The 17,065-nt window shown below is 47.3% G+C and overlaps 1 protein-coding gene across 2 annotated transcripts in view; it reads right to left on the reverse strand.

The window, feature by feature from the left end:
* plcb1 (phospholipase C beta 1) overlaps positions 1–17,065 on the reverse strand; it is a 657,020-nt gene that overhangs the window by 116,769 nt on the left and 523,186 nt on the right. For both annotated transcript variants that reach the window (XM_080200038.1, XM_080200039.1), the window contains exons 15-16: positions 10,590–10,712; positions 6,246–6,316 (exon numbers count right to left, since the gene is read on the reverse strand). In XM_080200038.1, coding sequence (XP_080056164.1) covers positions 6,246–6,316; positions 10,590–10,712 — 194 coding nt within the window. The remainder of the gene's footprint in view (positions 1–6,245; positions 6,317–10,589; positions 10,713–17,065) is intronic.

Below are 17,065 nucleotides of genomic sequence, written 5' to 3' on the forward strand. Positions count from 1 at the left end.
GCAGCCTTAGGCCCCGGCCCCCTCAGGCAACTCCACCCCCCCCCCTTGGCACTGCCAGATGCCAGGTGGGTATTGCCAGTGTGCCAGGCTAGCAGTGCCAGGGTGCCCAATGGGCAGTGCCAGGGTGCCAGTCGGGCATCCCCTTGGACCCTGATCTCCCAGGGGCCTCCATGGTTTCCTGTGCTACTAGTGAGGCCATCGCAACTAGCCCCTGTTGATGGGATCCACATGTGGTCCTTGCCAGTGAAGACTTTCACCAGTGAGGCAGCAAGGACAAGTGCGTGTGGGCCATTGCATTCAGGCTGACCTGTAATACGTAACTTATTTTTTAAAATAGAATTTAAATATTACAACCAGGCTGATCTTGCTGGATATCCAGTGCCAGTAAGATTGCGAGAGGCAAGAAATCGGGTATGAACCCAATTTTTCGGCTCCATTGCAACCTTATTGGCTCGTCCCACCCATCGACTGGTGGGGTGGAACGGTAAAATCGTCACCAATGTCTTTGCCCTTGTATCCTATCCCTATCATCACTCTTAACTATACAAGGCTTTGGTGAGGCTGCATCTGGAGTATTGTGCACAGCTCTGGTCCCCGTATTTGGGGGAAGATGTAGTGGCATTGGAGGCAATTCAGGCGAGGTTCGTTAGATTGATTCCAGAGAATGAGGGGTTTGTCATATGAAGAGAGATTTGAACAGTTTAGGCCTTTAATCTCTGGAATTGAGAAGAATGAGGGAAGATTAAATTGCGGTACTCTAGATGCTAAAAGGTCTGGATAAAGTAGACGTGGAGCAGATGCTTCCTCTCGTGGGGCATTCTAGGACGAGAGGTCACATAGTTTTAGGATAAGGGGCAACAAATTTAAAATGGAGTTGAGGAGAAACTATTTCTCCCAAAGGGTTGTGAATCTGTGGAATTCGTTACCCCAAAGTGCGGTGGATGCTGGGACAGTGAGTAAATTTAAGGAAGAGTTAGACAGATTTTTAATTGGGAATGGGTTGAAGGATTATGGGAAGAAGGCAGGAAAATGGGGATGAGGAGCATATCAGCCATGATTGAATGGTGGAGAGGATTCAATGGGCCGAATGGCCTAATTCTGCTCCAATATCTTATGAACTCATGAACCTGAAGTTATAACATTCCAATACAGGTTGTTATTCACATCAATAATTGAGAAGACAGCAACTTTGGACTTTGCTAAACTCTGTTGAGTGTTCTTTTGCTTATCTTGTGGGCAGTAGGGTGGCACAGTGGTTAGCACTGCAGCCACACAGTGCCAGGGACCCGGGTTCAATTCCCGGCTCGGGTCACTGTCTGTGTGCATGTTCTCCTTGTGGGTTTCCCCCGGGTGCTCTGGTTTTCTCCCACAGTCAAAAATGTGCGGGTTGGATATCTGGTGCCAGTAAGATCGTGAGAGGCGAGAAATCGGGCGCGAACCCGATTTTTTTGGCTCTCTCGCAACCCGACCAGCTCATCCCATCCATCGACCGGTGGGGCTTGGTGGTAAAATCACCCCCAAAGTCTTTGCTCGAGCACCCTGTCCCTGTCTTTACTCTTAACTATACAAGGCATTGGTGAGAACGCACCTGGAGTATTGCGCACAGTTTTTGTCCCCATATTTGGGGAAAGATGGAGCGGTTCAGGGGTTGATTGGGTATGCTAAATTGCCCCTCAGTTTCAGGGGGACTAGTAAGGTAAATGCGGTTACTGGGGCTAAGACCTAGGGTGGAACTGTGGTTGGTGCAGACTTGATGGGCCAAATGGCCTCCTTCTGCACTGTGGGATCCTATGGTTTCTATGATTACAGCCAATTGGACACAAGGATGTAAATTGGGTTCAGGTCTGGAACCTACATCAGATCCCATAGTGTCAAAAATATAACAAGGTTACTTTTTTACGATTAGTTTCACAGTTTATCTGAGCAGCAAAAGTCAAATGATTTTTCTTATTAAATATTGGAGATTTGATCACCTGGCTCATTTATACTCTGCGACAATAGCGTTGTAATATATAGTGAGCATTCATGTAAATATCCCACATTTTGTTGAATGCTCTCGAATGTGATGCAGGCATGTTACAGATGCATCTGAAATTACCAAGATGCGGTTATGATTGCAGTGCAGGTTAGGTGACATAATTTGCTCGGATTTGTTTTGTGTAAGCAGCCCATTATAACACATGCCACAGGAATAATAATTAGCTTCGGGAAATAAAACATTCCTTTTAATGGCTTGCAAATTGCTGACAACACTTGGTTGCGAAAACGGTAGACCATAAAACTAAAAGTGAAACTGCTCCAATGCTTATGTAGCCTTGTAAACGCTCTTCCCAGATCCCTTTACAGCTAAGAAATCTTTTAAATTGTTGGCTGGGAGAACAGGATAATTACCTGGGTTTTTGTTTTCTGCTGAGCTAGTGCATTTGTGTTTACTTAGGTTTCCGCTGGAGTTTAGGGAATTCCAGCTTTGGAAGATATGCACTTGGATCAATAAGGAATATTCACCTTTCTTGAGCAGTTCTAAAGCTGAACATCAGTCACAGAATTGTTACTGTGCAGAAGGTGGTCATTCGGCCCATCGTGTCTACACTGGCTCTCCAAAAAAGCATCATGATTTAGTGCCATTCCGCTGCCTTCTCCTCACCCCCCTGCATCGATAATGGCCCCATGGATTCCTGGAATCTGAGCGGCACGGTGGCACAGTGGTTAATACTGCTGTCTCTCAGCGCCAGGGACCCGGGTTCAATTTCAGCCTCGGGTCACTGTCTGTGTGGAGCCTCCCCCTGTCTTAGTGGGTTTCCTCCGGGTGCCCCGGTTTCCTCCCACAGTCCAAAGATGTGCGGGTCAGGTTGATTAGCCATACTCAACTGACTCTGGTGTCAGGGGGACTAGCTAGAGTTACAGGAATAAGGGCTGGGTGGGATTGTGCTCGGTACAGACTTGATGGGCCGAATGACCTCCTTCTGTACTGTAGATTCTGTGATTCTATGAACAGTGAACTTTAAAGTTTAGTCACTGTTGTAACAAAGAGGAAATGTGGCAGTAAATTTCCACATGGCAAGGTCACAGTAACGAGAAAATTAGCCAGTTAAACAGTTTTGTTTTGAGTGGTTTAGGTTGAAAGGTAAATATTGGCTTTGGCATTGGAAGAATTCTCTTTTGAGTCTTGTGACGAGATCCTTGGCATCCGCTTCACAGAATCATAGACTCACAGAATTTCCCCAGGGCAGAAGGAGGCCATTTGGCCTATTGAGTCTGCACTGACTCCCTGTCCCCGTAACCCCACACATTTACCCCGCTAATCCACACATCTTTGAACACCCAGGGGCAATTTAACACGGCCAATCCGATCCACCTAACCTGCACATCTTTGAACTGTGGGAGGAAACCGGAGCACCCGGAGGAAACCCACGCAGACACGGGGAGAAGGTGTGAATCTGTGGAATTCCCTGCCCAGTGGAGCAGTTGAGGTTGCCTCATTCGATGTTTTTAAGGCGAGGAGAGATGCATTTTTGAACAATAAAGGAACTAAGGGATATGGTGAGGGGGCGGGTAAGTGGAGCTGAGTCCGTGAAAAGATCAGCCGTGATCTTACTGGATGGCGGAGCAGGCTCGAGGGGCCAGATGGGTTCAGACAGACCCGGGTCCCTGGTGCTGTGAGGCAGCAGTGCAAACCACGGTGCTTCTGTGCCATCCCTCTTGAGGGGTCAATTGAGTTCACTGTTTCATCCAAAAGACAGCACTTCTGACAATGTTGGGCTCCCTCAGTAATACACTACAGAGTCAGCCGAGATCTTGAACTCTTGGCAGTGGACTTAGCAGTGAGAATGTTGCCATGGGGCAAAGGTTGACAGCACTAATTACCCTGGTAGTCATACCAGTTATATGTACTTGACCAACCTGTGGCTTTGAGTGATAGATACTTGGAATACTGTGTGCAGTTCTGGTCATCCTATTATAGAAAGGATATTATTAAACTACAAAGAGCGCAGAAAACATTTATTAGGATGTTACTGACACTTAATGATTTAAAGTATAAGGAGGGGCTGGATAGATGGGGATGTTTTTCAGGAGGTTTCGGGGTGATCTTATAGAGGTCTATAAGATAATGAGGGGCAAAGATCATCTAGATAGTCAATATCTTTCCCAAAGGGAGGGGAATCTAAAACCAGAGGACATAGGTTTAAGGTGAGTTGCTAAGTTCACAGATAATACAAAGATGTGTCGAGGGACAGATAGAATTGAGGAAGCGGGGGCTGTAGTAGGACTTGGACAGGTTCGGAGAGTGGGCAAAGAAGTTGCAAATGGAATACAATGTGGAAAAGTGTGGGGTTATGCACTTTGGAAGGAGCAACAGAAGCATAGACTATTTTCTAAATGGGGAAATGCTTAGGAAATCAGAAACACAAAGGGACTTGGGAGTCATTGTTCAAGATTCTCTTAAGGTTAATGTGCAGGTTGAGTTGGCAGTTAGAAAGGCAAATGCAATGTTAGCATTCATGTCAAGAGGGCTAGAATACAAGAGCAGGACCTCGGGGTCCTTGTGCATGAGTCGCAAAAACCCAGCTTGCAGGTGCAGCAGGTGGTCAGGAAGGCGAATGGGATGCTGGCCTTCATAATGAGGGGGATTGAATATAAAAGTAGGGAGGTCTTGCTGCAGCTGTATAGAGCATTGGTGAGGCCGCAGCTGGAGTACTGTGTGCAGTTTTGGGCGCCGTACTTACGCAAGGATATTTTGGCCTTGGAGGGAGTGCAGAGGAGGTTTACTAGGCTGATGCCGGAGTTGAGGGGGTTGAGCTATGAGGAGAGGCTGAATAAATTAGGCTTGTACTCGTTAGAGTTTAGAAGAATGAGGGGAGATCTCATTGAGACGTATAAGATGATGAATGGGATGGATAGGATAGAGGTGGAGAGACTCTTCCCGCTCAGAAAGGACAGTAGGACTAGGGGGCACAGCCTCAAGATAAAGGGGGGGCGGTTTAGAACGGAGTTGAGGAGGAACTTCTTCACTCAAAGGGTGGTGAATCTCTGGAATTTTCTGCCCGTTGAAGTGGTGGAGGCTACCTCGCTAAACATTTTTAAGGCGCGGGTTGATGGGTTTTTGATAAGAGAGGGGATTAAGGGTTATGGGGAGAGGGTGGGAATGTGGAACTGAGCCAAGACAGATCAGCCATGATCTTATTGAATGGCGGGGAAGGCTCGAAGGGCTAGTTGGCCTACTCCTGCTCCTATTTCTTATGTTCTTATGTTATGTTATGTTCTTATAAGGCTTTGGTCAAACAAAGTTGTGAGCAGTTTTGGGTCCTGTATCTAAAGAAGGATATAATGGCCTTGGAAAGGGTCCAGAGAAGAATCACAAGAATGATCCCTGGAATGAAGAGCTTGTCGTATGAGGAACAGTTGAGGACTTTGGGTCTGTGCTTGTTGGAGTTTAGAAGGATAAGGAGGGATCTTATTGAAACTCACAGGATACTGCGAGGCCTGGATAGAGTGGACATGGAGCGGATGTTTCCACTAGTAGGAAAAAACTAGAACCAGAGGACACAACCTCAGGCTAAAGGGATAATTCTTTAAAGCTGAGATGAGGAGAAATTTCTTCAGCCAGAGAGTGGGGAATCTGTGGAACTCTTTGCTGCAGAAGGCTGCAGAGGCCAGGTCATTCAGTGTCTTTAAGACAGCGATAGATAGGTTCTTGATTAATAAGGGGATCAGGGGTTATGGGGAAAAGGCAGGAGAATGGGGATGAGAAAAATATCAGCCATGATTGAATGGCAGAGCAGACTCGATGGGCTGAGTGGCCTAATTCTGCTCCTATGTCTTATGGGGGAAAGATACAAAAGGGCAGAGAGGGGCAATTTTTTCACACAGATGGTGGTGAGTGTCTAGAATGAGCTGCCAGAGGCGGGTACAATTTTGTCTTTTAAAAAGCATTTAGACAGTTACATGGATAGGATGGGTATAGAGGGATATGGACCAAACATGGGAATTAGGAATAGCTTAGGAGTTAAAAAAAAGGGCAGCATAGACAAGTTGGGCCGGGGGGCCTGTTTCCATGCTGTAAACCTCTATACTCTATACCAGCTGGGATGACATTCTCACCCCATCCTTGGAAACAATTCCAAAGTGAATCTTTGAGACAGTAAAGTTAAAGTCCACTTGCCCCCAGATTGAATTTGCATTACCCACGAAGGAAGCAGGATATAGATATAACTGAATAACATAAATGACTTGGCAGGTTGGCTTACCTCATCCATCGAGGATTTCTTGGAGTCTTCATCATCATCGTCTTCCTCTTCGCTTTCTGCTTCTCCGTCTCCTGCAAGTGTTCAATAATAATTAGCTTGGGTTTTGGTTGGAACCAGAGGCCAAACAACAGAGTGAAGCATTTGAACACACATTATTCAGATGAATAAGGGTTAATATTTTGTGCAGAGGGCTTACACTGGATTCAGCGACGCTGGGCTGGCAGTAGGAAAGTCATGATGTGGAGATGCCGGCGTTGGACTGGGGTAAACACAGTAAGAAGTCTCACAACGCCAGGTTAAAGTCCAATAGGTTTATTTGGTAGCAAACGTCACTAGCTTTTGGAACACTGTTCCTTCGTCAGTTGGCATTTGCTACCAAATAAACCTGTTGGACTTTAACCTGGCGTTGTGAGACTTTTTACTGCAATAGGAAAGTCAGTCAGAGCTCCTGCTCCGCATTAAGATCCAGCAACATGTATTTAATGATCTCCACCACAAGAGAGAGTTACAACAGTGACTACAATTGTGGGAGGAAACTGGAACACCCAGAGGAAACCCACGCAGACATGGGGAGAATGTGCAAACTCTGCACAGACAGTGACCTGATGTTGGAACAGAACCCAGTAATTGTTAAGGTCTCTTCTTTTTCCCAAGGAATAGTAGCCCAGCAACAGATGGAACACATGTTGTCTCAGCCTCTGCCTCTACCACTCAAGCCTCTGACTTCCGGACAAAGCGAAGCCAACGGTGGCACAGTGGTTAGTACTGATGCTTCACAGCACCAGGGACACGGGTTCAATTCCAGCCTTGGGTGACTGTCTATGTGGCGTTTGCACATTCTCCCCATGTCTGCATGGGTTTCCTCTGGGTGCTCTGGTTTCCTCCCACAGTCCAAAGATGTGCTGCTTAGGTGGATCGGCCACGCTAAATTGCCCCTCAGCATCCAAGGATGTGCAGGTTAGGTGGATTGGCCGTGCTAAATTGCCGCTTAGTATCAAAAGATGTGCAAGTTGGGTGGATTGGCCATGCGAAATTGCCCTTTAATGTCCAAAGATGCGTAGGTTAGGTGGATTGGCCATTCTAAATTGCTCCGTAGTGTCCAAAGGTGTGCAGGTTAGGTGGATTGGCCATGTTAAATTGCCCCTCGCTGTCAAGATGTGTAGGTTAGGGGGATTAGTGGGATAAATGTGTAGGTTTACAGGAATTGGGCAGGGCGCGGGCCAGGGTGAGATGCTCTGTCAGAGAGTCAGTGCGGACTTGATGGGCCGAACGGCCTCCTTCTCCACTGTAGGGATTCTAAGCGGACATTCTTAAACATTTTATATCAGAGAACTGAGCCCCGCACTCATGATCTCTCAATATGTTTTAGTTGTGAAGGTGTACTGCTGTTTTAAAGCCCAGTGTTCACACTGAGGGTTCAGTGTGACATTCACAACTTACCGTGACTGCACTTGCTCTTGCTAGCAATTGGTCACAGGTACTGCTGTGGAACTGCAGCCTAAAAGAAGGTTTGGCAGGGCTGCTGTGTAAAAATAGCCCGTTTCCTGACAATTTAACCACTCAACCAGAAACAATAAAGCTTCAAAATGGCTATTCCCAATGCCTGAGTTTGTTCACGCAGTATTCCTCCGCCCGCTATTTCAGCCCGGGTACTAACCTCTTTGCCTTCAGTCTAACCTCTTTATCTTATCTAAAGGGAGCTGAGAGTGGAAGAGAGAGACCAGAGCAGCCCATCAAGATACCATTTACCAGCTCTGCACAGAAGCAGAGTACAAACAAGCATAATGGTACAATCGGAAAGCTCAGAATCGTGTCTCAGCTCTGACGGGGTATCATTTCTCCAGCGCCACTGCCAAGTCACAGTTTCCAGAATAATAATAACTTACTCCAGTCCTCAGGCTACACCTCATGGTCCGGGAAAGGCAAAGTTAGGTCAGGCTGACAGGTCAAATAGCTGCCAACAAGGAAGAGCGATTGCAGGCGTCATTCACTAAGGGCAACACCATTTCTTAAAGAGCAAATCCCATCCATCAAATAACAGCCTCCAACAACCTGTCCTACCCTTGGACGCTCAGCTTTTCAAATGCAATTGTTATTTTTCTTTATTAGTTCGTGGGACTGGGCCAGCATTTATTGCCCATCTCTAGTTGCTCTTGAACTGAGTGGCTTGTTAGGCCATTTCGGAGGGCGCTCGAGAGTCAACTGCATTACTGTTGCTCTGGAGTCACATGTAAGCCAGATCAGGTAAGGACAGCAGATTTGGGCGGCACGGTAGCACAGTGGTTAACACTGCTGCTCCACAGCTCCAGGGTCCTGGGTTCGATTCCCGGCTCAGGTCATTGTCTGTGTGGAGTTTGCGCATTCTCCTTGTGTCTGTGTGGGTTTCCTCCGGGTGCTCTGGTTTCCTCCCACAGTCCAAAGATGTGCGGGTTAGGTTGATTGGCCGTGCTGAGAAATTGCCCCTTAGTGTGTAGGGATGTGTAAGTTAGAGGGATTAGTGGGTATAATATGTAGGGATATGGGGGCAGGGCCTGTGGTCGGTGCAGACTCGATGGGCCGATGGGCCTTTTTCTGCACTGTAGGGTTCTATGATTTCCTTCCTGATAAGAGATTAGTGAACCAGATGGGTTTTTCCAACAATCAATGGTTTCACAGTTATCAGTAGATTTTTGATTCCAGATATTATTTATTGATTTCAAATTCCACCATCTGCCTTGGTGGGATTCGAACTCAAGTCCCCAGAACATGAGCTGAGTTTCTGGATTAATAGTCCAGTGATAATTCCACTAGGCCATCACCTCCTGATTTGTCATGCAACCAAACACATATCCTTTACTATTTATTGGAGGGAGATGTATGAGAGGAGGTTGCTGGCTTTCATTGACATTGTGCTCAAACTCTGTTGGTAAATGTTCATGCCTTCTATCCTTTGTTGGAGCTTGTGACTTCTAACCCGTCAGATTGTTTCTTCTCACTTAGTCATGCTCGACCGTACTGCCTTCTCACTGCTGCCTTGTGTGCTGAACTGAATCCTAGTTTATAACGGGTTTGGTAAATTCCCCATAGTTCCAGATGACCAGAGGCTGTCCTCCCCTTTGATGGGGGGGGGGAGCTGACTGGTGGTGATTTAACCTGAGGGTTCCCACACCTCAAGGGAGGGGCAAGGTTGAGGAGGCAGTTCATGAATACACAACAGAGCTAACGTTTTGAGTCTGGATGACCCTTTGTGAGAGCTAGTCAGAGCTGGAATCAAAGGTTTTCGGGGATAAATGGCATTTGAAACACCAAAAGTTCCATTTTACTGAATGGTGGAGCAGGCCAAGGGGCTGAGTGGCCTACTTCCGCTCATATTTTGTCTGTTCGTACGTTCAAATATTGCTATTGTCCTCTATTGAACTCTTGTCATCAAGCATCCAAGTATTAGCATGCAATCTTTTGCGCTGAACACCAGTTTACTGGGTGGGATCTTCCAATGCCGCATGCCCCACCATCGCTGCTAGCGAGAATGGAGGATTTGGCGCTCAGAAAAAAGTCTGCTCGATGCAGCGGGACTGGAGAATCCCAACTACGGGTCTACAGGAGAATGGGGTTGAGCCATGATTGAACGGTTGAAGTTTATAAAGTTTTAACGTTTATTTATTAGTGTCACAAGTCGGCTTACATTAACACTGCAATGAAATTACTGTGAAAATTTTCATCATTTGTCACGCTCTGGCGTCTGTTCGGGTACACCGAGGGAGAGCATAGCATGGTCATTGCACCTAACTAACGTGTCTTTCAGACTGTGGGAGGAAACTGGAGCACCCGGAGGAAACCCATGCAGACACGTGGAGAACGTGCAGACTCTGAATCTGTGGAATTCCCTGCCCAGTGAAGCAGTTGAGGCTACCACATTGAAGACAAGGATAGGTAAATTTTTGAACAGTAAAGGGATTAAGGGTTATGGTGAGTGGGTGGGTAAGCGGAGTTGAATCCACGAAAAGATCAGCCATGATCTTATTGAATGGCGGAGCAGGCTCGAGGGACCAGATGGCCTACTCCTGCTCCTAGTTCTTATGTTCTCTGCACAGACAGTGACCCAAGCCAGGAATCGAACCCAGGTCCCTCACGCTTTGAGGCAGCAGCACTAACCACTGTGTCGCTCCAACTGGTGGAGCAAATCAGAGGGGCCAAATGGCCTAATTCTGCTCCATTATCTGATGGTCTGGTGGCCTTATACGTTGTAGAACCCCAGTCATTGAGAGTGTTTAACTCTTCACTCTCAGTTTTACCGAACAGTCACAAGATGAATCATTCTGACCCTGAGCTGCACAATCTATGGATAAGAATCGTAAACACTCTGACCTATTGATTTCCTGCCACTTGCTTTCTGTTCTGTCACCTCCTTCGCTATTTTTTCCACAGGTTTCTCTGACCCATCGATGTTGGATTGCTGGGTTGCGTCTGGCTCCTCTGGGTTAGATGAGGCTGTTGTGCAGACAATAATAAACTGTTAAGGTTTCGCGAGCGTACATCTAAGAGAGAAAAAAAATCGTAACTTTTCATTTGAGTTTTTCTCAGAAGGATGGAACAATCTGTAGGGTACAAATTGTGACGCATCCTCACACAGTCTTTTACTTCAAATCGGTGGAGATTGGAATGGAAGTGAATGAATATTAAACCGGCGATAACCTCGTTCACGCGGGCAAACTTCAGACATTTCTACAAAAGGTTGTGAATGTAGTCCAATCCATCACTCAAACCAGCCTCCCATCCATTGACTCTGTCTACACTTCCCTCTGCCACGGCAAAGCAGCCAGCATAATCAAGGACCCCACGCACCCCAGGCATTCTCTCTTCCACCTTCTTCTGTTGGGGAAAAAGGTACAAGATTCTGAGGTCACATACCAACCAACTCAAGAACAGCTTCTTCCCTGCTGCTATCAGACCTTTGACTGGACCTACCTCGCACTAAGTTGATCTTTCTCTACACCCTAGCTGTGACTGTAACACTACATTCTGCACCATCTCCTTTTCCTTCTCTATGAATGGTATGCTTTGTATAATGTGCAAGAAACAATACTTTTCACTGCGTACTCATACATATGACAACAACAAATCAAATTAAATCAAATCATATATGTTTTTTTGAAATGCTGGAGAAGGCCAGTCACAGGACCTTCTGGATGGGATTCTCAGGCTGCGTTCGCCCCAAGGCCAGAAAATCCCGCCCGAGGTCAGTGGACTTTCGCATGGACCAGTCACACCCTTTACAATTATTGTGCTGAGCGGAATGGGAGAATTCTGCCCTCTACCTCCAAATATGGCTCTTGAAATGATGGTGCAAGAATGCTCAAAATCTTTGTTCTAAACTTTTGCCCACCCTTTTTTTTAACAAAGGCACACATCCATTTAAAAGAAGAATTTTAAAATTTTTAACAAAATGGCAACACAATCCCTACAGGGGAGGCCATTCAGCCCATCGAGTCTGCACTGACTCGCTGATTGTACTCTGAGTCACAGTAAGAAGTCTCACAACGCCAGGTTCCAACCAGTTCCATCATGTGCTGAGTCTGCATGGACTACAATCCCACCCAAGCCCTATCTCCATAACCCTTTGCATTTACCCTAGCTAGTCCCCCTGATACTAAGGGGCGTTTTAACACGGCCAATCCACCTAAACCCCATATCTTTGGGGTGTGGGAGGAAACCGGAGCACCCGGAGGAAACCCCACGCAGACACGAGGAGAGTGTATAGACTCCACACGTACAGTGACCCAAGCCAGGAATCGAACCCAGGTCCCTGGCGCTGCGAGGCAGCAGTGCTAACCACTGTGCCACCTTGCTACAAGCACAAACTTTCAACTCTTGACGTGACTGTGAAAGTTTCTGAGGGATTGTAAACCACTGGTTCTGGGGAACGGGGAACAAAACTGGCGGAGGTTAGAACGGCTGTGAGGCTCCCATCAATCAGGCTGCAGGTTGCAAAGTGACTCACATCTTCCTGAGAGTTCATTACGAACAACAGTGCAAAAATGTTGCGGCATACACTGCATATTCTCTTGAGTCACTTAGCCCTGTGCTGTACATCAGTTGGTGCTATCCATCACGCCCATAGAAATCAATTTTCAGTTTGGCCACGAACTCTGAATATCATCCCAGTGAGATTCCAAACTTCTCTTCCATCAACTGAGACTAAAACACTGCCAAGTCGCCTACCTATCCACATAGATTAACCAGACCATGTGTCACCCTGCTGGAAAATATGATCTGTGCTTTGGGTAAGCTACAATGATGGTTCATATGGCACACTCACCTTTCTCAATCGGGGTTACAAAAGTAGAGAGTTTATGATGGAGTTGTGGGGAACTTTGGTGAGGCCACAGCTGGAGTACGGTGTGCAGTTCTGGTCTCCACGTTATCGGAAGGGTGTGATTGCACTGGAAGGGGTGCAGAGGAGATTCACCAGGGTGCTGCCTGGGATGGAACATTTAAGTCAGAAGGAGATAGGCCTTGGATTGTTTTCTTTGGGGTAGAGAGTGCGACAAGATTGAGGTGTTCAAGACTATGAGGGGCATGGACAGGTTGGACAGGGAGCAGCTGTTCCCTTTAGTTGAAGGGTCAGTTACGAGGGGACACAAATTAAAAGTGAGGGGTGGGAGGTTTAGGGGGGGGATGTGAGGAGAAGTTTTTTTACCCAGAGGGTGGTGAGGTTCTGGAATGTGCTGCCTGGGAGGGTGGTGGAGGCAGGATGTCTCACATCCTTTAATAAGTACCTGAATGTGTTCTTGGCACACCGTAACATTCAAGGCTCTGGGCCAAGTGCTGGCAAGTGGGATTAGGTGGGCAGGTCAGGGCCTTTCATGTGTCGGTGCAGACTCGATGGGCCGAAGGGCCTCTTCTGCACTGTGGCATTCTGTGATTCTCTGCTGTGGAGTCGTAGAGTCAGAGGGTAGGATTTTCCAGCTGCGATTGCACCAAAATTGGAGAATCCCTGCCCAAGGTCACCGAACCTTTGCATGTCCACCAACAAACCCCACCCCCCCACCTATCATGACTCCCATGATGGGCAGGATGGGAAAACTCCCCCTGTAGAGTTTTCCAGCACAAAAAGAGGCCCTTTGGCCCATCATGCCTGCACCAGCCATCAAGCACCATCTATTATAATCCCATTTTCCAGCGCTTGTAGCCTTGTTTGCTATGCTCATCTAAACACTGCTTCAATGTTGTGAGGATTCCCGCCTCTACAACCCATTCAAGCAAAATTCCTACCACCCCCTCGGAGAAAAAACTCTTCCTCAAATTCTTTCTAAATCTCCTGTCCCTTGCACAGAAACATAGAAGATAGGAGCAGGGGGAGGCCATTTGGCCCTTCGAGCCTGCTCCAACACTCATCACAATCGTGGCTGTTCGCCCAATTCTACAGCCTAACCCTGCTTTCTCCCCATAACCTTTGATCCCATTCACCCCAAGTGCTATATCCAAATGCCTCTTGGAAATATTCAAATTTTTCTCATCAACTACTCCCTGTGGTAATGAATTCCACAGGCTCACCACTCTTTGGGTGAAGAGATATCTTCTCACCTCCATCCTATATGGTGTACCCCGAATCCTCAGACTGTGACCCCTGGTTCTGGACTCCCCCACTATTGGGAATATCCTCTCTGCATCTACCCTGTCTATTCCTGTCAAAATTTTATATGTCTCTATGAGATCTCCCCTCATTCGTCTGAACTCCAGTAAAAACAATCCTAACCTAGTCAATCTCTCCTCATGCATCAGTCCCTCCATCCCTGGAATCAGTCTGGTAAACCTTCACTGCACTCCCTCGAAAGCAAGAACATCCTTCCTCAGAAGAGGACACCAAAGCTCCACATAATATTCCAGATGTGGCCTCACCAAGGGCCCTGTATAATTGCAATAATACATCCCTGCTCCTGGACTCGAAACCTCTTGCAATGAAGGCCAACCGTAAATCTCTGCCTCCTGGTTATTCACCTCTCCACTGAGTGGAACAGTTTCTTTTTATCTACCCTATCCATGTCCCTCATAATTTTGTACACCTCAATCAGGTCCCTCCGTCCACCTTCTCTGCTCTGAGGAAAGCAACTCCAGTCTAACCAGCCTCTCTCCATAGCTGAAACGCTCCGTCCCACGCAAACATCCCAGTGAATCTCCTCTGCACTCTCTCGAGTGTGATCACAACCTAGGGTGCAGTGACCAGAATTCTACACAGCACTCTTTTAAAGTTTATTATTGTCACAAGTAAGCTTGCATTAACACTGCAATGGAGTTACTGTGAAAATCTCCTAGTTACCACACTGTTCGGGTAGACTGAGGTAGGGATTTAGCATAGCCAATGTATCTAACAGCATGTTTTTTTGGACTGTGGGAGGAAAGTGGAGCACCCGGAGGAAACCCACGCAGACATGGGGAGAATGTGCAAACTCCACACAGACAGTGGCCAAGCTAGGAATGGAACCCCGGTCTCTGTCGCTGTGAGGCAGCAGTCCTGACCACTGTGCCAGCTGTGGCCTAACAAGCATTTTATTCAGCTCCATCATAACCTTCTTGCTCCTATATATAGAGAAGGAACAACAAAGTGAATGTCTGACAGTGCCACAGGTAAAAGCTGGCAAGAGACAGTGATGGGTGGCATGGTGGCTCACTTGTTAGCACTGCCGCCTCACAGCGCTAGGGACCTGGGTTGGATTCCTAGCTTGGGTCACTGGCTGATTGGGGGAACGGCAAATTGTGCGGAGGGTGTGGAGAGTCTACAGAAGGATCTAGATAGGCTGGGCGAATGGGCCAGGAAATGGCAAATGGAATTTAATGTTGGCAAGTGTGAGGTGGTCCACTTTGGTAGGAAAAATGGTAGGAAGGACTATTACTTACGAGGCGAAAAACTGCAGCAGGCGACGGTGCAGAGGGACCTCGGGGTCCTTGTGCATGAGTCGCAAAAACCCAGCTTGCAGGTGCAGCAGGTGGTCAGGAAGGCGAATGGGATGCTGGCCTTCATAGCGAAGGGGATTGAATATAAAAGTAGGGAGGTCTTGCTGCAGCTGTATAGGGCATTGGTGAGGCCGCAACTGGAGTACTGTGTGCATTTTTGGGCGCTGCACCTGCGCAAAGATATTTTGGCCTTGGAGGGAGTGCAGAGGAGGTTTACTAGGCTGATACCGGAGTTGAGGGGGTTGAGCTATGAGGAGAGGCTGAATAAACTGGGCTTGTACTCGTTAGAGTTTAGAAGAATGAGAGGCGATCTCATTGAGACGTATAAGATGATGAATGGGATGGATAGGATAGAGGTGGAAAGACTCTTCCCGCTCAAAAAAGACAATAGGACTAGGGGGCACAGCCTCAAGATAAAAGGGGGGCGGTTTAGAACGGAGTTGAGGAGGAACTTCTTCACTCAAAGGGTGGTGAATCTCTGGAATTCTCTGCCCGTTGAAGTGGTGGAGGCTGCTTCGCTAAATATTTTTAAGACGCGGGTTGATGGGTTTTTGATAGGAGAGGGGATTAAGGGTTATGGGGAGAGGGCGGGAAAGTGGAACTGAGCCACGACAGATCAGCCATGATCTTATTGAATGGCGGGGCAGGCTCGAAGGGCTGGATGGCCTACTCCTGCTCCTATTTCTTATGTTCTTACGTTCTGAGCGAAGCCTGCACATTCTCCCCGTGTCTGCATGGGTTACCTCCGTGTGATCCGGTTTCCTCCCACAATCCAAAAGAGGTGCTGGTTGGCCATGCAAAATTCTCCCTCAGTGTACCCGAACAGGCGCTGGAATGTGGCGACTCGGGGATTTTCACAGTAACTTCATTGCAGTGTTAACGTAAGCCTAATTGTGACGCTAAGAAATAAATTTTAATTTGGTTAATTCAGACAAAGCCTGGAATATCGGGTTTGTGTTTAAGATCATGGTTTCTCAGTGAGTCCAGCAATATGGAGAAGCAGTTAACTGGTTATTTTGCATCCTGTAAATGGCAAAATGTGTACGCAGCAGCTAACTACAGCAAACACCAAGATTTAACCAAGAATATATTTGTACAAAGGAATAAGTTGAGTATTGCCATGTCAACAGACCGTTCTGTATCTCACCATTGAGGCAGTGCTGGGGATCGATCCCATTTTAAGTCATGACTTTTCCTTAATTTTACTTGCAATGCAGCCGGGGCACTGGGACTTATTCAATTCAAATCCCCTGCTGCTGTTTCCTTTAATTTTGTTAGTTTGCAGCCCGCGGGCAAGGCAAAAAAACACTTCTCCAACCGAGCGTTGGCACGTTCGATCTTTCTTTCGCTTCTTTCTTTCCTTCCTCTCCGTTTCCCATCCCACTCACCAATCCAAGGAATGTTACGATCCCCATCCTTAGCACGGACTATAAATAAGGACTGCTTTCGCTGGAAAGGGGAGACCTGATAGAGATCGACATAATTACGAGAGGCACGGACAGGGTGGATAGTCAGTGGCTTTTTCCCCCAAGGTTGGAAGTGTCGGGTGAGAGTGGGGAAGGAGATGTGTGGGGGATGTTTTTCACGCAGAGCGTGTTGGGTGCCTGGAACGCGCTGCCAAGGGAGGTGGTGGAAGCAAGCACTTTAGCAACATTTTAGAAGCTGTGGGTGGCACAGTGGCACAGTGGTTAGCACTGCTGTCTCTCAGCGCCAAGGACCTGGGTTTGATTCCCGTCTTTGGTTACTGTCTGTGCAGAGTTTGCACATTCTCCCCATGTCTGCGTGGGTTTCCTCCGGGTGCTACGGTTTTCTCCCACAGTCCAAAAGACGTGCTGGTTAGGGTGCATTGGCCATGTTAAATTCTCCCTCAGTGTACCCGAACAGGTACC

Source organism: Carcharhinus amblyrhynchos, chromosome 12 (genome assembly GCF_965287045.1).
Source record: "Carcharhinus amblyrhynchos chromosome 12, sCarAmb.v2.hapA, whole genome shotgun sequence".
In the NCBI taxonomy this organism is placed as follows: domain Eukaryota; kingdom Metazoa; phylum Chordata; class Chondrichthyes; order Carcharhiniformes; family Carcharhinidae; genus Carcharhinus; species Carcharhinus amblyrhynchos.